Source organism: Chiloscyllium plagiosum, unplaced genomic scaffold, assembly GCF_037043375.1.
Source record: "Chiloscyllium plagiosum isolate Xiang-an unplaced genomic scaffold, Cpla_swu_hap1 HiC_scaffold_24, whole genome shotgun sequence".
Taxonomy (NCBI): Eukaryota; Metazoa; Chordata; class Chondrichthyes; order Orectolobiformes; family Hemiscylliidae; genus Chiloscyllium; species Chiloscyllium plagiosum.
Window position 1 is genome coordinate 23,473,571 of NW_028270162.1, and position 25,034 is coordinate 23,498,604.

General features: G+C 40.2%; 1 protein-coding gene across 6 annotated transcripts in view; it reads left to right on the forward strand.

Moving 5' to 3' along the window:
• The window catches only part of ttc28 (tetratricopeptide repeat domain 28), a 774,630-nt gene that overhangs the window by 698,574 nt on the left and 51,022 nt on the right, over positions 1-25,034 (forward strand). For all 6 annotated transcript variants that reach the window (XM_043715612.2, XM_043715613.2, XM_043715615.2 and 3 more), the window contains 3 exons: positions 2,514-2,638; positions 8,596-8,827; positions 16,727-16,803. In XM_043715612.2, coding sequence (XP_043571547.2) covers positions 2,514-2,638; positions 8,596-8,827; positions 16,727-16,803 — 434 coding nt within the window. The remainder of the gene's footprint in view (positions 1-2,513; positions 2,639-8,595; positions 8,828-16,726; positions 16,804-25,034) is intronic.

The following is a 25,034-nucleotide window of genomic DNA, read 5'->3' on the forward strand; positions in this document are numbered from 1 at the left end:
AGTTTGGAAATATTCCTTCATATAGTTAAGAATGGCAACCTGCTGCAGCTTTGTTAATAGGACTGAAAATGGAATCATCCCAAAATAGAAGACTTTCTTAATTGGTGTATCTACCCCATCATCTGTGAACAACTCTATTCTAAATAACTGAGAATGACTCAAAAAGTGTATACACAGGGCCATTTAATAAATGCATTGGTGTACAATGGATCATCTCTTAGTGAACTTTTAATAATATATCTGTTTCTTAATATAGAAAAAAATGCTTAGCTTTCAGAGCTTCCCCAGATACAAATAACAGAATCTCAAAATGGTGATTAATTTGATCTGGGGGTGAGTTTTATAGTGGAGCCGGCTTCTAATGCAATGTTCTTAAAGCAAGCCAGAATATCCTGATTTGCCCTCTTTGGAATGTAGTTTTCATTTAAAATTTCTTGATCATTTTGCACTTGGTTGGCAGATTTTGGGTGAATTATAGTGTTTAAAAACACCACAGTGAACGTTAGTAGTGATCCTGCCCCCAGGATGATATTGACTATCTGTCACGTTCAGTTTAAAGTGGTAGTATTCAGCTGCACACTCAGATGCTTTGTGTATAATTACCTCAAGAAAAAGCTGGATTGATATGTAGGTAGAATTTCTCCTAAAATCTAAGTAAGAGTGTGGATCTTAAAATGCTGTTAAGATGTAGGTTGGTGGCATTGGCAAAAATGTGTTCATAGCCCATTCCTAACTGCTCTTAAGTTATTATTCAAACATACAAGTTAACTGTACAGTTTGGATTTGGCATTCAGTGTAAGTCAGATCAGAGAGGGATAGCAAATACCCTTCCCTCAAGAATATGAGTGAACCATTTTCCTGCTTATTTACCTGCCAGGCTGTAAATTACTTGATGACTTGTCTTTTTGTATCACCATTTTCACAATAAGATTCGAACTCTTGACTTTATGTTGTTACTATAGCTGCTACATTTTGGTATCATTTACCCATTGGTAGCATTCCATACTTTATTCTATTTTTCTGTTACTCTGTATGAGTGGCTGCTCACACCATGAAATGCACTAACTGTGTAGAGAAAGCTTGTGCGTAAGAGCAAAATTGTTAATTTGACGTCCGTAAGAACTGTAATTTATATAAATATTTCACAAATATGGAAACCATAGTTACTATACAGTGATATATTCAGGAATCATAGCTATGATATGGTTTGGAGGTTACAGCCCTGTGTCTGACATCAATAACGATTGCTGAATAATAACTCTCTCAAGCAGGTGTTTTGGGTCAGGATAGAAGTAAAAATGATCTGAAAGAGGGTCTTCACAGGCGTTGGGGTAAACTGGCTCTTTAAAGGATATGAGGCAGGCTGAATCCACATGAGTTGAGGTGTAAAATTTAAAGTTTCTGTGCCAGGAGGAGCAAAATGCATTTCTTCTCAGCCCAACACTCCAAACCCTGACCCTCTCATGCACTTCTGAGTGAATTCAGTACAGCTTGGTGACCTGCAGTAAAAACAACTAAAAATGCCTCGTCATTTTTAAAACTCATATTTCTGAGTTTCTAGCTCTCGAAGGAGATGCCCTTCCCCCAAACACAGAACCGATTTCCTGACTTAACTCCAAGCCTGTTCTTCAGGGATCACTCACTCTATGCTAGTGCATTAAACAATGCGAACACAATACATTGGAAGGAGATTACAGTCACTGTGATTACAATCACAGTGAACATGTGATACAGAGATTATAACAACAACATATTTATTTGTGTAGTACATCTCCCCCACTCAAATATCCCAAAATATTTTAACGGTATGTTGTCTATGTACTGATGTGTGTAGAGGATTCATAATTGATTAATAGTTCTAGATGCAAATAAGGTTACAAGCAACAGACTGTTGAATGGGTTTAAGTTTATGCAGCATGCAAGGTTGGGAGCGAGGTAAAAAGCATTGGAATAATAGTGTAGAGATAATCGAGGTATGGATATGGATTGCAATAGCAGATGAGCTGAGGCACAGGTAGACACAGAGGCAATTTAACAGCTGGAAGCAGATAATCTTGGTGACGTAATACAATTGGGCCAGAAGGTCCGTTTTGTCAAGTGTTGTCAGCAGTATTGCATCAAATTCTAATCACTTTTATATTATGATTAGTCATGTTGCATTATATATAGATTATTTTCATCATGTTTAATATGGAAATTACTTTTCTAATAATACTAATACAGAATTACAGTCACTATTTTATATTGATTACAGTTGATATATAGTTGCTGTTGTACAGAAATCACAGTCACAGTTCAATATGTAGCTTACAAGTTACATTATACAGGCATTACAGTTACTTTACATTGTGCAAGGTTTCAATCACTGTTCATGGTTTATAGAGGAGCTTTGTATAATGCAATCACACTACACACTTTTTATTATAGCCTGGTTATAACTGTCTGTTCATTTTTGCTTTAATGGTTTGAACATTTAATCATTTTGTTGTCTGAAAACTTTTCTTCCTTTGCAGGTTTCACGCTTATTGGAAATGATGTTAAATTGAACAGCCCCTCATCTCTTATTGGTCAGGCACTGTCTGAAATCCTCCAACATCCTGACCGTGCTCGGGATGCTCTCCGTGTTCTGCTGCACTTGGTATGTTGTACATTTGTGAGCTACTCAGTCAGCCTTTTGTAACATGTAGTGGAAAGGAGGGGGAAACTACATCACTGTGGAATTTGGTACCAATATTTTGTAATGTAACTATTAATATCAAAGAAAAATATTAGCCCTGTTTGGAATTTGTGGCTTGTGGTTGTGGCTTGAAACTAAAAAAGTAAAAGAGCTTCTGTTAATAAAGTTGAATCCCACAACGTATTAGAAAATAGCAACTGACCTTAGCTGAATAACACTGCTTCTTCTAACCAGCAAAAAACATATATACTAACATATAAGATTGTCCATTTTGGCAGGAGGAATAGAGAAGGAAAATATTATTTAAATATGGAGAGAAATTGCACAGTTCTGCAGTAAAGAGGGACCTAGATGTCCTTCACAGTCCCTGGATCAAAATCCTGGAAGTCACTTATTAACAGCACTGTGAGTACACAATCCTCCACAGACTGGAGCAGTTCAAGAAGGCAGCTCACTATTACCTTTTTCAGGGCAATTACAAATCGGCATTAAATGCTGGGCTAGCCAGTGATGGTTATATCCCTCGAACAAATATTTTTAAAAATAACTTGAGGAGCTGTCGTCATAGTATAATGTCAAGCTCCCTAACCAGTACAATGTCCTGCTGGACACCAAGTGTAACTCTTGCAAGATGTGCAAGATTTTACTCATGATGAGCAACATCAGTGTAAGGTGTTATCCTCAAACTTGAGCTAACAGCAAGATGTATTGTGCTGTATAGTTCGATCAGGGTCATTTAATCTATTCAAAGGCTAATGGACAGAACTTTGACCAACAAAAGTCAGGAGTTACATGGGGCTAGACAGAAAAGTGAAATGAAGACCACAGCTAAATCAGCCTTGATCTTACTGCATGCTGAAATAGGCTCAAGGGGGTAAATTGCTTGCTCCTGTCCCTAATTTGTGTCATCTTCTGATATGATAAACATTGTCATTACATGGACCCTGATTTAGGAGGGACTGCTATTTGTTGCAAAATAATTGGGCACCATACATTACCTTGCTGAAGTCATATCTTTACAGAGGTTTTATAAACTGCCTAATAAGGTTGTGACTCTGATTCATACAACTTTTGCAAAGTGGCCAGTACCTGAAAATCATGGCTGCACATTTCAATCCACGGAATACATTGCATTGTTGTTAATGCTTAAAAACCAAATAACTTTAACTAGTTAATAACTTAAAACTAGTTAATAACATAAACTTCATATAGTTATTTGATGTGTGAACAAGTTTTAAGAACTGTCCACCACAGAAATGTTTAAAGCTAGTACAATTAATTTATTCTCTTTGCGCTCAGGGTGTGTGAGGGGGTGGGCAGTGGGAAAGGGCAGGGGCCTGAATGATGTGGGCTGTGGCAGAATTGCATGAGAAGTTCAGGGAAGCCTAGCTTGATGTTGGGAGCAACTCATTACATCTTTGAACTAAAATTAGTGTTAAAGATGAACCATAAAAATGTAAAGATGGGAGATTAAAGTGTATCCTTGAAAATAAAAGTTGAATTAACTGTTTAGGAGTAAATATAGCAATGATTACATCGTAAGTAACAGATAATCCTTATTTGAAAAATCTTACACTTTATAGATGTGTTTCAGTTCTTTAAATCAATAGATCATGATGTTCAGATCTTGAAAGTGCTTTATCCAGTCTGCATTTGTATTTCTGGAAAATTAGCTATACCATATTTCCATATGTTTTTATGCATTAACCTAAACAATTTCAATATTCTGGCTTCAATGATTCTTCTTAATTTTCCTCTGACAGATTCCTGTGAGAGTTCCTGTTTTGAGAATGAAGAACTCTAGCCTATCTAGCTTTTCCTCTGACTTTAAGTATTTTTTTGCTGTAGCAGACCCATCCACACAGATGGGGAAGTTTCCAATTCCATCATTATGCTGTTGTGGGATTATCCTGCTGTCCCTGACTAGGGACAAAAACAACATGTGAATGCTCTTTACAGATGCAAACTAATGTTCTACACAAAGATGCACATTTGTGCCCAGAAAATGAGGTTAGGTCCAGACTCATACCTGTACAGAATGATCACTCAGACAATGAGCTGTAAGGGGCGTAGAGAGGACAGAAAATTGGAGGAAAGACTAAGCAATTAAAATATGCATGCCAATTCCATGTCCTTTTTTAGAAGTGGCTTTGTCAGATCCTGTTTCTTTAATCTTCTCTAAACTTATGCTCCTCCTCTGCATCCTATGCCCATTCAATTCTATTCATATTCTGATCCATTGTTAGTCATAGGACAGAATCTTATTGGAGCTTGAATAATGTGACCTATGGCAGAACTACACAAGAAGTCTGGGGAAGCCTAGCTTGATGTTGGGAGCAATTTGCTGCATCTTTTAACTAAGTCCTCGGGGTCAAGTTGCCTATCAAGGGGAATTATTGTTTGGTAATGACATTAGTAACTGCATATCTTGCCTCATTAATTTGCAGCTTCCTAACTATCCACCCTCCATGATCAAACTAGATGGCAAGATTCTCTTACCTAGAAGTCAGAGCAGGTACATGGTGACTTCAGCTCACCACTCTCTGCAAAGAACTTGCTTATCACAACACACCATCTCTGGGCACAATCCATGGGTATCTATCGCACCCACCCCTTGGGCAAAAACATTGGCATCCAATATTTGTCAAACCCTCAGATTCTGCTGGTGCCTCCCCACTCCACTTGTAGGACACTTATGGAGTATGGGTCTTCATTGTGGGGTACCCTAACCCCAGTAACTAATATTGAAAGACTGCTGTAAGGACTCCTTGTTCCTAGGGATAGGCACCCAGGCTGCATCTCAGGGCTGCTTGTTTGCATTAAGTGCTCACTCATCCACCACAAATCCGCAGGTTTGTGGCAACCATGTCTTGTCTTGCCTGTCAGTGCATTGGCACTTCAGCCAGAGCCAAAATCAATCAGTACTCCCATATTGAAGTGTTCGTTTGCATACACACATAGTAGGATTTCAGTAGGATCTATTTGGTGGTGAACAAGGAGGAGTAGTTTACTGTGTGCCACAGCAGAATAATACCTACAGCATGTACGGCAAATGCAATTAATGTTCATTTAAGAAAATGGCTATGTCAGCAAGTGAGTGGAGTCAAGTTCTCAATTCAGTCAAATGGTGGAGGACCACTGTTGTTCAGAGGGTCTCCAATATCAGTCATAGACACAGTACACACAGACGCTTGGCTCTTGACCATGGTCAGTCATCCACTCGGGCTGATCAGCTTCAGGGGATCTTTCTGACGAATGCCCATGGGAGTGGGCAGTGGCCATCATATGGAGCCATCACAAGTGGTCAGGGGAATCCTGTATCGTCAGCAGCGAACTGCTTCCTTGACTATGTATACAAAGATATTTTTTAGGAATAAAGTATATTTTTGAAATAAAAAAGTCATACCAGCATTTGGTTTGCATTGTGGGAGCTTACTGCAGCCCCCATCCATTTTGTTTGATTTTGCTTTTGCTGACTGTATATAAAAGCCAATGTTTGGAATTGTCTGATTGCTAGTCTGTATGTGACATTCGCTAGCTGGATGTTTTAATGGGATGTAGCTAAGCACATATAAACTGTGTGGCGCTGCGGTTCAGCAGTGAGTAGGGTGGGAGAGTGGAGTTGTATGTGCGAGATATGAGCTATGTGCCTTGAACAGCATGGATTTGTGGTGAATGCAAATTATATTGTTAGTGAGAGTCCTTCCATGAAAGGCAGTCAATGTCTGGTTGAGGGTCTAGCCATCCATCCATCTACCCATCCAGCCCGACCTTTTTAATCCATTGGCCTCCATTCACCCCTCTCTCTGTGACCCCCAATTCAAGATTTCCACACCCACTTCAAGATGTAACTTATCTTTGTCCTGGGATGTGGGCAGGTATGTGGCTGTGCGTTGGCCAATGTGGCATGGGGTGGCCATTGTCTCCTGTCTGGTACTGCTGAGCATGAGCAGTTGGCCAATCAGAGGCCAGTAGTTTTCACTAGGCAGGACTTCCACCAGTGGGTCCCAATTGCACTGGTGGCCCTGCCACCTGCCTGATTATTATGAATGAGTCGGCTTTCCCTGAAAGAGGCAGAGTGGATCTCTCACTCATTTGCATCCCCAATGTCTCATATTTTCTCTTTCTGTGATGGGTGACCAAATCATTTCTGTTCATCTCAACTACTTTATTTGATGCACACTCAATTTTCACCAACTCCACAGATGTATTGGTTTCTGATTTGCCCTTTCTCATTATTTCACACTTCCATTTCAGCGTACTCATCTCATTTAGCATCCATTCGTTGCTCCTCTCTGCTTGAAGTTTCCCAGCTCCTGCATTGTAAATGAAGGCCACTCTCACAACTGACTTTAGATTCTTCCACAGCACATCCTCCAATTGTTTCAATCAGGATTAATCCGTTACTTCATTCCCATTTTTATACTTGCACCTTATGCTACCACTGGCCCCATATTCTTGAAATCATCCAATTTCTTCAAGTAATTTTTGCACGTGCTCTCTGATTCTCCTGTCTGACTCAAACTGACATGTCATAAATTGGGCCATGTTGTCTGATCAATATATTTTTGACTTCCAGTGCTCTTCTCCAGTGCTCCAAGTATTCTGTCATGTTTAATGTAATTTGCAAACCTCATTGACCATGGCACCTCCTGTTGCCCTTACTCAGTGAAAACATCCATGACAATCAGGAAAAGAAAGGTGCTCAGTGCTGCTCCTTGGTATTATCCAACATTGGCTTCAAAACTCTCATTTTCCCACATTGTTTCTTAGTCTTATTTGGCTCTCCTTGAATATGGAGAAAGTGAAGACTGCAGATGCTGAAGATTAGAGTCAAGAATGTGGTGCTGGAAAAGCACAGCAAGTCAGGCAGCATCCGAGGAGCAGGAGAATCGAAATTTCGGGTTTAAGCCGAAAGATGAAGGGCTTATGCCCGAACACTCGATTCTCCTACTCCTCGGACGCTGCCTGGCCTGCTGTGCTTTTCCAGCACCACGCTCTCGACTCTCCTCGAACATGTCTTGCAATAACCATATGCATTTCTCTGGACCTAGATTGTCCTAAATCATTATATTTGTGAAATTATATTTCATGTAGGAGTTGGACATTGTGAGAGAAACAGCATGCTTTTTTAAAACATGGCATTGAACAAATGCTTTGTGTGGTAATCCTTCTGAAAGAATGTTTTTTTAAAATCATTTTATAAGCCCATCATCCTGTTGAAATTGATGTAACAAAACTGGTTATGAAAACATTCTGCTTGTTGATGTATCCTAACCATCCTGGGGAAGCAAGTCAGGCTGCAGGTAGATATAGATACAAAGGCAGGCGCTGAAGCAAATACCATGGCAATAAAAGTTTTGGCTAGTTCCACACTTTTTTTAATCTTGTATACAGGAGTAGTTGAGGACAGGGATTAGGAATTTATGTAGGAATGTAATATTTGATTATTTATAGCAACCTCATTAAACAATTCTGAAAAGAATTCATTCAGAACGTCAATATCAGTAAGAAAAAAAATTGGATTTTGACATCTATTAGCCAAAGGGAAATCATTGCCCTATGTGGGTGCAATTTCTATGGATCAGGTTAGACATCAATGCCACCTTCACCCATTTGTGTCTAATTAGTTTGGAAGGCAGTGAGAGAGTTGTTCATGTGTTTTAAATTTAGAAAATGGCCCTATAAAGGTTCTGCTTTGAAATTGTGCCACATAATGGAGTATAAGCACTTAACACCATTATAAGTTTCTGCTATTTGGTGGTTTAGTGTATTTTAATTGACCCATTTAATATAAAATGAGGTATGCTTAGCATAATTTCAAGACTGTTATTTTCTAGTCTCTCATAGATTTTCTGGTAGTAAATAAAATGCTAGGACTCTGGAATGAAAAGTCAATTCTGATTTTATTACTTCAGGTGGAGAAGTCACTGCAGCGAATCCAGAATGGCCAGCGGAATTCCATGTACACCTCCCAGCACAGTGTCGAGAACAAAGTGGGAGGTGTCCCAGGTTGGCAGTCACTCCTTACTGCAGTAGGATTCAGGCTTGACCCTCCGACGAGTGGACTGCCAGCTGCTGTCTTCTTTCCAGTGTCAGACCCTGGAGATCGGCTTCAGCAGTGCAGCACCACACTCCAGTCACTCCTAGGTAAAAATAGCATGCTGCATTGGAATTTTACCTGGTGTGTTAACCTGTACTTACTGTTTTAGTTGGCAGATCCTGCTGTGCATGCCCAGACTGTTCTGTTTCTATTTCCGATTTCTAGCTTTGTGGATTCTTTTCAATTTCACTTCATGTCTTGCAAGATGAAGATCGATAATTTTACAAGACAAAAATGACTTGACGTACATGCTATAATATATTTACAAAATGTCTAAATAGCTTATGTTGCACAGCATTCAAGACATGAAGTAATGCACCCTTAAAGGGACAATGTTTTGTTCAAATACTCCAGGGGCAGATTAGATGCAGGGAATAGCTTCCAGTAGTCTTCTACATTAGACATTGTCAGGTTGTGTGTTGCACAGTTAAAATGCTAATGAAATCCCCTTTGCAGCAGTAATGTGTTTTGCATAACACCAGAAAGGCACTTCCTCCCACCACATTATGTCTATTTTCTTTGCAGCACCGACTGTGCTTGAGATGCAGATTGCTACTAATTTTGGAAAAATGCAAATAGTCTTGTGTTGCTCATGTATCACAGCTGACAACTGTTGGAATTGCCCTAAATTCTTTTCACGTCAGAAATGGGAGATACCTTCTGTCAGATTCGGCTGAATTTGAACCCCAATATGAAGAGTAACCTCCCAGTGGGTGTGAAGATTGCCAATATGTTGTGATGGCTGTCACAAAATGTGCATAAAATTTAACAACTTCTTCACTCTTACCTTGCTTTTGGTCCTCGATACCTTATTTTTCAGTTGCAGCCAGATAAGAGGAATGGAAGTAACTGCATTGACAAGTAACAGTTACCAACCATGCAGTTTTCACACTGGGGGTTTTGAAGAGAGAGCTGTCCATCTTTAAGGCATCTCTGACAGCAGGGCATCAAAGCTTATATTGCCCAAGTGAGTGGCATTGCACAAATGTGTCCTGAGTGCTATTAGATTCCCTACAGTATGGAAACAGTCCATACCAACCCTCCGAAGAGTAACTCACTCAGACCCATTCCCCTCTGACTAATGCACCTAACACTATGGACAACTTAGCATGGCCAATTCACCTGATCTGCGCATCTTTGGACAGTGGGAGGAAACTGGAGCACCCGGAGGAAACCCATGTAGACACTGGGAGAAAGTGCAAACTCCACACAGACAGTCGCCCAAGGATGGAATCGAACCTGGCACCCTGGTGCTGTGAGGCAGCAGTGCTAACCACTGAGCCACTGTGCTGCCCTATGTGAAAATGGGTTTATTTTTCCATGAACGAGAACCTACCTTAAACTACCTTCAACTCTTTGAGAAATTCCTGGTGAAGTGCAAATCATATTTTGTTCTGAACAAACTGTTCCTCTGTCAGTAGCTATTAAAATAAGAGAGGGGCATTGCCATTATAAAATTCAGTAACGTCCTTACTCATAGATGTGGAAGAATCTCAGTTTCTGCCTGCATTACAAAGTTCTCCCAGAGTATTTTTTTTCTTCCTTTTTCACCAATTCGATCACATCTCTTCACCTTTCTTGAATTAATTGCAGGATGTTATTCCACAGTGTACCCTGGAGGATCCTTACCCAGTACTTAACTTTTTGGGTTTGGGGCCAGTTGGTAAATGTTGGCAGAGTATTCAACAGTGGGGAAGGGCTTCACAATTGCCCAATTGCCCAAGGACCATGTATGAGTATTTTCTAGCAGCTATTTTTGGGTAGCTACCTGGGATAGGCTGCTCTATTTCCTTCACCTGGCATAAAGTAGAAATCTCCACAAATACAGTAGAAATGATAAGAACTAAAAGCTTTTCTGGATTGTATTAAATTCTGTGCTGACTTAGTCAGGTGATCAATCAGAGAAAAACGTGCTAGAATTATAGTCAGTAATGGTAAGGGAACTCCTATCACACCCAGATAACCAGCAGATAACTTGTTAAATATAGGAGGAGCCTTGATATTTGTGTTACTGTATCTGAACCAAACAAAATAGCTACTTTGTTAAGGTATGTGGGTGGTTGGGAGTGGGGGCTGTTGAGGGTAGAGGTGGTGTGGATGGCTGGTGGCAGAGTTTTCAAATGTTCTTGATTGGGAAACAATAGGTTCTGTAAAGGGATCTAGAGTCTGGGTGTGGAGAATAGCTTGTGGTTGCAGCTTATCTGGCATATTGCATTTCCCAAAGTGTTTTTTGATAGAATTACTTAATTTTAATTATAATATATTAAAATAAATCCCATCCTTTGTGATTGTTGCTGGTGTCATTACGCTCCCAGTGGTATTATGCATTTTAAATGCATTGAGCTGTCTTGCACTGTGACATTTCTGACAGTTTCTTCCCTCATTACATTTGCTTTTAAAAAGTACTTCAATTTAAAACTAAAAAAAAATGTACTGCAACTTTGAATTTGCATCAATGGAGGTTTCCTCAGAGGTCACAGGATAGGTAATAATGATGTATATATAGAAATTTCAGTCAATAGCATAGAACACTGCATTATGTGTACCTTTGGAGAATGTCTGCAGAATTGTATTGCTTTTAATTTAGTTTACACACAGGCTGTATTCTTTCCTTCTCTCTCTGTCTATGACACACACACACTAATACTGTCTTTCACACTGTCTCTCTCTCTCACACACACACACACACACACACACACACACACACACACACACACACACACACACAATACAGCTTTTAAATAAATCAACCATTTGTAAATCTTTTTGCATTCCAATCATTCTGAAAAATGCTCGGGCCTTGCTTAGCCCGATGATTGTATGTTAAAGTGTGCCTCCTACTGCTGTGTCCTATCAGACTTAGTTATTGAACAAACTGAAGATCAGTTTATTACCCCTATAGCCAAATGGTACAAGAGGATGGAAATATAGCATCCAAACCCGGCGGGGGGAAGGGGTTACGACACAGGGTAAACCCTGCTAATTTAAGCCAGACACACAGAAAAGCTCACCTTGCTTTGTAATCTGTTAAAGTGACAGAACTACCCAAATTCTACTAATTAAAGAAAAAATCAACACTTTATTCTTTAACTTTAAAAGAGAACATTAAGCAACTGTCTATACTGCAAGGCTCCTTTGTCTTAACAACTTATCTACCTCCTACTCAATAACAATATACTGATCCGATAAAACGCCGATTAAATTTACAAAATAAATCAAGTTTTAAAACCAGCCAGCTGTGTCAATTCTTCTCTGTAGATTCCTGGGTCTTTCCTTCAGACTTCTGCTGCGCAGATCTTTTAGATGAAAAGGTACCTTTCAGAGAGAGGGTCTGGGAAAGTCTGAATGGTGTTCTTTGTCTTTTCTTTGCTCAGCTAAGAACCTTCTCTCTCTTTCTTTTTCCTCTCTCTCTCTCTCTCTCTCTCTGTCCCCCCCTCTTCTCTTTCTCTCTCCCTTTCTTTATCTTCTAACTCCATTTTCCTCCATTGTAATTTAAGTTTTTCTACCTCTACTGCACTTGTCTGTTTCTCTGACACACCTAAGTGTTTGAGTAATTCCCTTACAATTTCAGCTTTACTTTTATCCTTGGTTAAACCCAATTCTAACCTCTTTGCTAATTCTAAAAATAAGGTCTCTTTCTTTCCTTCTAAAACTTTCTTAGCAAATTTGGGAATCATCTTCAAACCCCAGAACCTCTATCACAATTTCTCTTACTCTTAATTGAACCAACCACAAATAATTAAAATTAAACAGATTGTCTCCCCTACGTTTTATTTGAAGATCAAGAACACTTATCGGCAAGTGTTTAAATCTGCTGAGATCTTATCTGTTCAAATCTGTCCAAATCTCAGACTGGTCCCAAGTCCCCGGAAGAAATGATGTAACCAAAAAAATGGATGATAAAAGCAAGTGGGCTTATATGTACTGCTTTGTTTAACATGTCCACATGGTTTATGGTATTTTCATAATTATGTGTATTCCAAATTCTCTTAAATATATTCATCATCACATTATCAATTATCATTGCTAACCGGATTGCTGCTTCTGTATTGCCATCATTTAATCACCATAAATGTAGAGAATATAGCATTCCTGTACAATGCCACATATTTATTTGCTGTTTATATAAATACTGATCTGTTTCTACTGTCACCTATTTATCTACCCAACATTTCATACATATTGACTGTATAATGCTCACCAACATTAACACATCAAATTTCCATACCACCACATATGCTCATATCTGAATAATCACAATGTTAAATATTGTTAATGTCGTGTTAAAGTTAAGAGTTGTTTTTGAGCACATATACATAGAGGACAGCTGTAGGGATGAGTGCTGTAAGACAGAGGAAGTTAATAAAGCTTTTTGACTAAGAAAAGCTGCATCGCTTGTTTCTATTTGACCACGAGCTAGGGTTTTGAATAGAATATCCTTAATTGTCACATCTACTCAAGCAGAGACATACAGGGAGTACAGTGAAACGTTTTAAAAAGTAGCCTGTAAAAATACCGTCTTGGCTACAAGTACCTTGGTACAATTCTTAGATTAAAAAAAAAGGAATGAAAAAGAAAAGGAATTGCATTACTTTACAGAAATAAGACATAACTGTAATGACCATTCTTTTAACTAGTTATTACAGTCATATAAACAAATAACACACAAACATTACATTGCAGTAGCTCAGCACAGGGACTTCCACACATCGTCTGACTGCTCGCGCAGTCCCAGTTCAACAACTCTGCTCCAAGCCTCTAGACCACTCCGCACTGGCTCTCAGCTGCTCCAAGGTAAGTTTTCGCTGGGAATGCTTCCCCTCACTGGGCTCCACCAGGGACTGTTACCCCTCGCTGAGCTCCACCAGGGACTGTTACCCCTCGCTGAGCTCCACCAGGGACTGTTTCCCCTCGCTGAGCTCCACCAGGGACTGTTTCCCCTCGCTGAGCTCCACCAGGGACTGTTTCCCCTCGCTGAGCTCCACCAGGGACTGTTTCCCCTCGCTGAGCTCCACCAGGGACTGCTTCCCCTCAGTAGGCTCCACCTGGGACTGCTTCCCCTCATGGGCTCCACCAAGGACTGCTTGCCCTCACTGGGCACTACCCCAGGGACTGCTTCCCCTCATGGGCTCCACCAAGGACTGCTTGCCCTCACTGGGCTCCACCAGGGACTGCTTGCCCTCACTGCGCTCCACCAGGGACTGCTTGCCCTCACTGGGTTCTGCCCCAGGGACTGCTTGCCCTCTCTGGGCTCTGCCCCAGGGACTGCTTGCCCTCTCTGGGCTCTGCCCCAGGGACTGCTTCCCCTCACTGGGCTCCACCAGGGACTGCTTCCCCTCACTGGGCTCCACCAGGGACTGCTTCCCCTCACTGGGCTCCACCAGGGACTGCTTCACCTCACTTGGCTCCACCAGGGACTGCTTCCCCTCACTGGGCTCCACCAGGGACTGCTTCCCCTCACTGGGCTCTGCCCCAGGGACTGTTTCCCCTCACTGGGCTCTGCCTCAGGGACTGCTTCCCCTTACTGGGTTCTGCCTCAGGGTCTGCTTCCCCTCACAGGGGCTGTGCCCCAGGAACTGCTCCCCTCACTGGGCTCCACGAGGGACTGCTCCCCCTAGCTGGGCTCCACCAGGGACTGCTTCCCCTCACTGGGCTGTGCCCGAGGGTCTGCTTCCCCTCACTAGGCTCCACCAGGGACTGTTTCCCCTCGCTGGGCTCTGCCCCAGGGACTGTTTCCCCTCACTGGGCTCTGCCCCAGGGACTGTTTCCCCTCGCTGGGCTCTGCCTCAGGGACTGTTTCCCCTCACTGGGCTCTGCCTCAGGGATTGCTTCCCCTCACTGGGCTCTGCCCCAGGGTCTGCTTCCCCTTACTGGGCTGTACCCCAGGAAATGTTTCCCCTCACTGGGCTCCACCAGGGTCTGCTTCCCCTAGCTGCGCTCCACCAGGGTCTGCTTCCCCTAGCTGCGCTCCACCAGGGTCTGCTTCCCCTCACTGAGCTCCACCAGGGTCTGCTTCCCCTCACTGAGCTCCACCAGGGTCTGCTTCCCCTCACTGAGCTCCACCAGGGTCTGCTTCCCCTCACTGAGCTCCACCAGGGTCTGCTTCCCCTCACTGGGCTGTGCCCCAGGAACTGCTTCCCCTCACTGGGCTGTGCCCCAGGAACTGCTTCCCCTCACTGGGCTCCACCAGGGACTGCTTCCCCTCGCTGTGCTCCACCAGGGTCTGCTTCCCCTCACTGGGCTGTGCCCCAGGAACTGTTTCCCCTCACTTGGCTCCATCTGGGACTGCTTCCCTGTGCTGCCCTTCGCTCTGGGACTGTGTCCTTGTGTGGCTCTAGGATTCACCTCCAGTTCTTGCCAGCTCCTCCATTCCCTTCCGGGTAAGTCAAAGTCATTAGTTGAAAAAAAACAGGAAGGTGGGTAAAAAAAAAGACAAAGGGAAAACTATGGGTGGAGTAGAGGAGCTCTGACTGGAATGTCTTACTTTGCCGCCATCTTGCACCAGTTCCATTGACCACACAGATTGGCTCTCAGAATGTCCATGCAATATCTCGTGAATTTATTTATTTTTCGCAAGCAATCTTCCTTTTCAAATTTCACGTGAAAGATAACATCATAGAATTACATTGTCCATTGTGCCACAAAGCTTTGTATTTCTTATCAACTGAATCTATACTCCAAATTCTAATGCAGAATGCCATGAAAGATTGCAAACAGCAGAAATGAAGAGAGAAATGTTAAACTTTTGTTTAGATTCAAAATCGATTATAAATACTATTGTTGATCCATTTGAAGTCTAAAACTGATGAACACCCTTGAAAATTTGATGATCCCTGACCAAACAATAATTAAATGGTCAATGCATTGAGGTTCTGGTTAGTTAGCAAATAGACTTTGTGGATCAAAGGGCATTGCTGCACTGTAGCAGAAGAACACATTTGCGTTACATAAAAACTCATACAGCATGGAAACAGACCCTTCGGTCCAACCAGTCCATGTCAAACATAATCCCAAACTAAACTAGTCCCACCTGCCTGTCCCTGGCCCATATCCCTCCAAACCTTTCCTATTCATTTATTTATCCAAAGGTCTATTAAACGTTCTAATTGTGCCTACATCCACCACTTCTTCAGATGATATAACATCTCTGTCATTTTAAAACAGCATGTCATACTTTGAACATATATTATTACCAAATGATTATGATGCTATTTTGATGCAGATGAACATGTTTCATTATTGTGGTTATGATTATACATAATGCCATGTCAACATTTTATGTATGAAATGCTATGTATCTTCCCAATGTGTGTAAATATGCCTACATTAGTCACAATGTTTTCGATTGTATTTGTGCATGTGTACATTCCATGAATACAGTGACAGCTGGATATATATTAGCGATTCTACTGTGGTGATGCTTGAGGTAAATTGGCAACTATACCAATTTTTTAAGGACAGGAATATTTTCCCACATAAAACATAATGTATCATTCTGCTGTTAAAGTGTGGGTATGTATCCTTTAAAACTTATAAGATCGAATAAATATTAATTCAACGCAGGAGAGTTCGTTTGAAGGTTAGTTACAATCCAAGACATAAGATTGAACCCTGATTTTGTTTGAAGACAAGCCAAATAAGAGTCTGAAGACCTGTGGCTCTATTATTTTTGTTTTGGAGTGTGTGCTTCTGTATCCTACAAATGAATGCCGTGATGTGACATGAAATATTGTGGCATGTGAGATACATGGAGTACTTGCATATGGAGGGTTTTGGCATTGTAATCATGTAAGTTGTGTATGTCTAGTTTATTTTGGTGTTTATATATGTCACTGTGCATATGGCCTTGGAATTATATAGTTCATTGTCTTACTATGTTGCACATTCATTGTATTTATGTAGAATTTCCATTTATTTGCATGTAATACTCTTTCTCTTGTGTTAAGGGTTGCCCCATGCTGCACTGCAAGCTCTCTGCAAACTTATAACAGCTTCAGAGACAGGAGAACAGCTTATTAATCGGGTGAGAACAAACTTTGATCTCTAGATTTTGCTCTTTATCACTGAAAGTAGGTTGTGATGCTGCCATCTTTGTTATGTAAATTTAGCTCTCCAGGACTCTTGGAAGTTTTTAAAATTTGGATCTCTGGTGTACATTATTTTTAAAAATTTCCTTCTGATAACACGACTATAATTAATAAGTAAAGCAGAAAAAAAGAGACTTGCTGTGGAGCATTTTGTTGTGCACTTATCAACACAAAATTACAAGAATAACAAATCTCAAATAGAACAAAAATTTATACTGCAGCAGAAGCAGTGTTGACTGGCTGACTCTGATTGATAGAAGTGTTACCATGGGGAATAAACTAGGGAACACATAACTGCCAAGCTTTAGTTTAAATTCAAGCCAAGCAAGTCGAGTTGACTGGTCAGTGCATTGTCATGCAGGGTGAACCAAGGAATGTCTGCATTATAAATTATTGTTCTGTTTAAGATTTGGTATTCTTGCAGTTGTGTCCTGATGAATGCTAGGTGTAATGCTTTGATAGCAATTATTAACACATTTTGGAAAGGAGCTGACATGACAAAGATTAAATGGCTCTTAATTTTATCTGTTTACATTCTCAAAATAAGCATTTTTTACCAGAGATTGACCTTTGAAAAACTATTACGTACTTGTTGTAGAATAATGGAACAAATAAAAATCAGAAGATGATAAATGTGATGAGAATATTCAAAAGCAGATGAGAAGACTGACACGATATTGGACTATTCAATGCCACCCTCATTACAGCTCCCAGTCTCAATAATTTACCAATCCAGCCATGATAAAGGAAAAATTGAGTATTAACTACCACAAATTGATGTCTTACTAGCATTGTACTGTAATGCAATTGTAGAATACAGTCATAGAGTCATACAGCATGGAAACAGGCCCTTTGGCCCAACTTGTCCAGGCCAGCCTGGCTTCATAAACTGAGCTAGTCCCATTTGTCTCCATTGGCCTTTCTCCCTCTAAAACTTCCGCATTCATGTACCTGTCCAAATGACTTTTTGAATCTGTCCCCTCTCAACTTAAACCTATGCTGTCTAAGTTGGACTCCCCAGCCGTTGGGAAAAGAACTTGGCTAGACCTTACCTATGCCTCTCATGATTTTATAAACCTCTATAGGTTTCCCTCTGACACTCTAGGGAAAATAGCTCCATTCTCTCCTTATAAGTCAAACCGTCTAGTCTTTGTAACATCCTTGCAAACCTTTTTTGCACTGTTTCTAGTTTAATAACACCTTCCTTTCGCAGGGCAACAAGAGTTGTATGCAGTACTCCAAATATGGTCTTACCAATGTCTTGCATAGGTGTAACATGATGCTCCAATTCCTGCATTCACTGTTCTGACTGGTGAAGGCAAGCATGTTAAATGCCTTCTTCGCCAGCCTGTTTGACATTTTCAAGGAACTATGTACCTGAACCCCTATGTCTCATCTTGTCTCTCTGTTTGACAACACTCCTAGGGGCCCTACCATACATTATGCCTTGGTTTGTCTTTCTAAAATGGGGAACATCTCGCATTCATCAGAATTACACTCCATCTGCATTCCTCAGCCCACTGGCTTAGTTGATCAAGATCCTGTTGTGCTCTTAGATGACCTTCTTCACTGAATTCTATGCTACCAATTTTGGAATCATCTGCAAACATACTAAAAATGCCTTCTATATCTGTTCCAAATAATTTATGTATATGACAAATGACAGTAGACCCAGCACCAATCCTTGCAGCACACTGCTGGTCATAGGCCTCCAGTCTGAAAAACAACCATCTACTACCACCCTCTATCTACTACTGTCAAGTCAATTTTTTTATCCAGTTGGCCAGCTCCCTTGGATCCCATATGATCTAACCTTACAAACCAGTGCAATACTATGTTGAAGGCCTTGCTGAAGTTCATGTAGACAACTGCTGTTCTGCCTTCTCTATCCTTTTGGTCACCCCTTCAAAAAACTCAATCAAATTTGTGAAACCCTATTTCCCTTGCATAAAGTCAAACTGATTATCCCTAATCTTTCCAATTGCATGTGCATTCTGTCTGTCAGAGTCCCCTCCAGAAAGTTACCCACTATTAATGTCAGGCTCACCAGTCTGTAGTTCCCTGGCTTTTCCTTGTATCCCTTCTTTTAAAAATGGCAGAGCATTTGCCACCCTCCAGTCTTCTGGCACCTCACCCGTGGCTGTCGATGATAATGTTACTTAAAACAACAATGGGACAACCAAATAATATGGAATATCCAGGAAATAATATCAGTTAAAAACACCATTATCCTCGATTGGAGATGCCGGTATTGGACTGGAGTGTACAAAGTTGAAAATCACACAACACCAGGTTATAGTCCAACAGGTTTAATTGGAAGCACTAGCTTTCGGAGCGCTGCTCCTTCATCAGGTGGTTGTGAAGTACACAACTGTAAGACACAGAATTTATAGCAAAGGTTTACAGTGATGTAACTAAAATACTTTGTTTGTTGAGTCTCTGAGAGAGATTTAACAAACAATGCATAATTTCAGTTACATCACACTGTCAACTTTTGCTGTAAATTTTGTGTCTTACAGTTGTGTACTCAACAACCACCTTGTGAAGGAGCAGCACTCCGAAAGCAAGTGTGCTTCCAATTAAGCTTGTTGGACTATAACCTGGTGTTGTGTGATTTTTAACCATTGTTCTCTTTTGACTGAAGTGGATGCAATGTACAAGAGAAGAAAGAATGCAGGAACACTGGAACAAGAGTAGACCATTCATCTGGGCAGATGTTTGTTTTAAAACATTCATGAGATGGGGGGGGCATCACTGGATAGACTATTATTTGTTGCCCAAAGGGCAGTTAACAACCAACCATAATGCTGTGGGTCTGGAGTCACATGTAGGCCAGACCAATAAGGATGGCAGTTTCCTTCCCTAAACAATATGAGTGAACCAGCTGGTAACAATGGTTATGTGGTCATCATCAGACTGTTCATTCTGAATTTTTATTGAACCTACATTTCACCATTTGCCACAGTTTCAAACCCAGGTTCCCAGAACATTATTTGGGTCATTGTATGAACAGTCTCGCAATAATATCACTTCCTCAAATGCCGCATTAAATGGTTAGTAATTTTATTTGTTTTCATTCTTAGAGCAAACATTTCTTATCAGATCCTATTCTGCCATTTAATAGAATTGTGGCTGATCAAATACATCAATACCTTTTACCCACACTATCCCCGTACTTTCTATGCCATTAATAATCAGAAATCAATCTCTACAAATACTCAAAGGCTTATGATTCCAGCACCTTCTGGGTTAGAAAATTCCATAGATTCACAATCTTCTGAGAAATAAAAATTTGTCTTATCTTCTCCGAAATGGCATCCTTTTTAAAATTGTGCCCCCTAGGTCTAGACTGCCCACAACCAAAGGAAACACCTTACTGCATTGACTTTTTATTTTGTGGGTTTAAATAAGATCACTTTTCATTTTTCAAAATGCTAGAGAATAAAGGCCAGGACTAGTTTGCCCAATCTCTCTTCATAGGACAGTCCTGCTATCCTAGGAGCAAGTCTGATGAAATTATATTGCACTTCCTCTATCATAATAATAATTATAAAAGTAACTGCACACAGTGCTCCAGGTGCAGTCTCATCAAATTCTTATACAACTGAGGCAAGATTTTACTACCACTGTACGCAGATTGTTTTGCGATAAAGTCTACGTTCCATGAGCCTTCCAAATAGTATGCTGCATTTGTATGTTAGCTTTTATTAACTGATTGATGAAGACACATAGATCTCTTTTATACATCTACACTTTTCAAACTCTTACCATTTCAGAAATACTTAGCAGATTATATTTTCCACATTATACCCCATCTTCCATGTTCTTGCCCATTCACTAAGCCTTTCCAAATCCTTCTGAAACCTCTTAAATCTTCCTCACACAGCACACGTTCCTGCTTAGTTTTGTACCATCCACAAACTTGGTTCCCACCTCCACACTATTGATATGTATCGTGAGTGGCTGGATCCCAAGCACACAATAAGACACTAAGAAATTGGAACAGAAGTAGGCCATTCAGTCCATCGAGTCTGCTTTGCCATTCACTGAGATCATGGCTGATTTGATAAAGCTCAAGTCCACTTTCCTGCCTTTTCCCCAAAACCCTTGATTCCCTTACTGATTAAAAGTCTGAGCAGGTCAACATTCAAATTCATTATGTAATTAACAGATCCTGTTTAAAGATACACAGCTCTTGATCTATAGATACTCAAACTGAACTGTTGTCTGTTCTCTGCCATGATATTAAACATCATGTTTTTAATTTACTTACATTCACCTAATTTTCTTAAACTTTAAAAGTGATTTCGTAGCCAAAGCAAAATCGTAACAAACAGAAATAATTTGAGTCAAAATGTGTCAAATCAATGATAAAAGTTAGTTTTTAATGTTAGAAATGAAAATACTAATTTTCTTTCTTTTTATTAATCTTGACCATTTCTTCACTTCCCACTGAAGAGTTATTCTTCTCTGTAAAAGTTAGAGCATTGAACAGTACAGCCCAGGAACAAGCCCGTCGCTCATGACCAAGTTAAGTGCAAGATACTTTGTAAGGATGGAAACAGTGGGAATCGATTACAATGGCCAAAGTCATCTATTTAGTTCACATTTAGGAGTAGGTTTTGCCTGATCTTTCTGGGTGAGGGTGTTAGTATTACACATAAATGCAGCAATGTTACATTTTTAAAAAGCTGAATTAGTACCTTTACCCGTCTAGAGAACTAGATGTGTAAGGCTGTTCGTTCTTGTGTAATCAAAGGATTGTAAAGCTGAGAGGTACTCTTGCAGTCTGAATTCGTCACATTCACTGATCTTGTTGAAACAGAAAGCCCGGTGAACATTGTGTGTACGATAGAACCTGAGGCGTGAGTTGTTGACATTAGTTTGACTTTTTATTAAACCTAATGTCAGCAGCAAACATTTTTCAAATTCTGATTTAATCTCTTAAACAATTGCAGCTCTAAAGTCCAAATTCAATAGCGTGTTTAATGAAATTAAGGCTAAAAAAAATCCACTGCAAATTTATGAATGATAATGTTCCATATCGTTAGTGCATAGGATCTAATTTTGGGGGAATCAGGAACAGCTAAGTGACCTTTTGAAAAAGGAAGTTGAGACAAAACTACAGATCCATTTACAAAAGATCCCAGTTTTGCCAGTCGGGGAGGAGTGCCACATGATTCATACAGGAGGGAAATCCAAACTCAATATTGCAATTTGAATTTGGCATTGAATTCAACCAAATCCCATTTAGCTCTTCCAAGGGCTTTAACTCAGTGCAGGAGTCATGGAATCTGTGCAGTGGATATAAATGCTTTTGAAAGACATCTAAGATCTGTTAAGTTTTATTATCTGAAATTTTTTTAAAATCACCTGCTCATTATACATGGGAAGAAAGTTGAGTTTCTAAGTGAGAGCTTAGAAAAGGTAGAAAAAGTAATGCCATCTGTTAACTAAGTTCCAAAAGAATTATTTCCTGACATTTCCTAAGGATTAGTAACATTCATGCTTGGCTGAGTTTCAGAAGCTATAATTATCTCAGCAGCACTCCCAGGTTGATTAGCAGATTAAAAAGGGTATTAAATTAATAGTTGTTTTTGATGGAGAGGTTAAATAATTTCTTTTTATAAGTGATTCAAACCCTTGGGAGGATTTAAAAGCTGTGAATTAGTTTCACGAATGAGAGTTTCTTTCAGCATCAAGTTTGTGTGTGAGTTGTAGACCATGCTGGATACTTGGTGAGTGGCTGTGGAGGGGCCATGATGGGTGGAAGGGAGAGTGGATAGCTTGTGAGATACGAGCGCCAGGAAGCCTAACAGGTTTCAAAACAAGTGAAACAAAATACCCAAGAATGAACGTGGGCCTTATAACCAGTCCACCTCAGCTCTCTCCCACCTCCACGGAAGCTTTGTGTCTGCTACTGGGATCAGCTCCACCTGAATCCAGCTGTCTCCTGCCCAGGGAGAAAATTGGGTCCAGCTTTAAACTGAAGTAAGTCTTCTGAGCTGAAAAGTTCCCCAACTGGAGCTGTCTGTCTTAGTAGTAGAAGCCTGGGCAGTGGCAAGTCAGTTATATAGTAGCAAGATACCAGAGAATTGAAATTAGATAATGACCCTCCCTCTGATTACTATTCAGTGAGAACTGAAGGGAAGAGTCTATCTTTGTACTTCAGGTGAGAGCAGTATTAAGTCCAACCCCAATAGCTCACACCAATTGCTCTTTCCAATTCACCTATTGGGATGGAACTCAAAAGATGAAGAGAAAATAATCTGAACAAATTTGTGTATATCTGTGGATCACCCTTTAAAGAGCACCAGTAAAGCTGAACTTGTGGGAAACGTTCAGCTCCTCAGATGAACACTTATCTTCTCAGTGGATTTTAAAAGTCAGAGGAAATCCTGAACACATTAAATTTGTAAGGTTCCCTTATCTTGCAGAAGTGGGAATACCTCGAAAACACAATCTGCTGTTGAATCCTGAGGAATTAGCTTAATAAAAAAAAATCAAATGCGTGAGCTGCTTCAACAATATGTAAGAATGTAACTCAATACATTCTCAATTTAAAACCCACAAGTCATTCTAAAACCTTACATGCAACAAATGTACAAAAGTAATTCATGGTACCTTTGACAGACAGTGCTGATTTTTATGCCATACCTGTGACAATGATTCTGTATACTTCACAGTTGGGGTGAAGCAAAAAGTACTGAAAATGACAGCAGGTCAGGCAGCATCAGTGGAGAGAGAGCAAGCTAACATTTGGAGTCTGGATGACCCTTCATCAGAGCTGACGAGCTTCAGCAGCTCTGAAGGATCATCTAGACTTGAAACGTTAGCTTGGTCTCACTCCAAGGAGGCTGCCTGACCTGCTGTGATTTCCAGCACTTTTTGCTTTCAGTGCAGTTTCTAGCATCTGCAGTAATTTGCTCCGACATCACAGTTGGGATAGTTGTAAATTATATGTTGCCTAAAGTAGGTTGACAATTCCTGACTTGTAGTGCAGTGCCTTCTTTTTCTTAATTTGAACCTTTCCTCCATGCAAGAATTATTCACAATCCTCTCAGCTGTGTTTCTGGAATATCTTCTTTCTTTATTGTAGTGGCTGTACTTGAATATGATAGTTGACTATTACAGCCTGTTTAATCCAGCCCTTTTTATGGTGTCAAAATACACACACATGCAAACTACGGTTATTGGATAATGGTGATTAATGGAATTTTATTTTCAATTCTGAATTGCTGTGAACATTTCATAGATTTTTAGGAGTAGGAAAACTCGAATGCTCTCAGAATGGAGGTTTTACAAGGGCACTGAGACAAGGTAGAAATGGAGTACAAGACAGTTTAAGGCAACTATCCCACATTAGTTCCTCATCTTAGTGAGTTACCCGCAGGGGATTGCCTTTGAACTCTGGTAATGTGGAGGTGGAAGCAAACTGCATTCCCATCACCACTTCACCAAAAGGAAAGGGTTCTGAAGAGAAAGAGAAGTTGTAATTATTATAAATATTAAAGCAAATGAAGAGATTCAGTTTAAGATTCACAAGATGAACTAAGTGTTGTCAACTATATGGTTGTGAAAATGTAATCTGGAATTTATGCTATGTAATATTGGTTTAACATTACAGCTTTTATAAAACAATATACTCATAAAATAGTGCACAATGAGTTTTAGATGAATAGAATAAACATTTATAAACTAAAAGATATCACAGTGTAATTGCCAGATGTGATTTAATAATCTGTGGTGGTTTTGACAGCTGGTATCAGATGTAATTGGTGCGTTAAGTCACTGTTACTAGTTACACTACAGACACCTAGTAATGGTTAAGAGTTTGTGTATTTTACTGTAGGGCAGATTTAGAATGTCTTTTGTAGCTTTCCAGTCTCTTCCCTCATAGTTAGTTTCAGTTTAAGTTCACATGGTGATTTTCCAGCATACTAATGCTACAGTGTGGTCAAATGCAAGCCTTTTCCATGGTTCATCAGTTGGAGATTAGAAGTATTCCCACAGGGAGTGGGAGGAAATCAGATACCAAGTCACCCCATGTCACTTTCACACATCAAGCAGCTGACTGTAGTGCAACATATGGTGGGACTGGAGCAGGTCTGCAAGCTGTTTCATGGCTAGAGATAAAATAAAGAAAATTACTTGCAAAAAAATAATA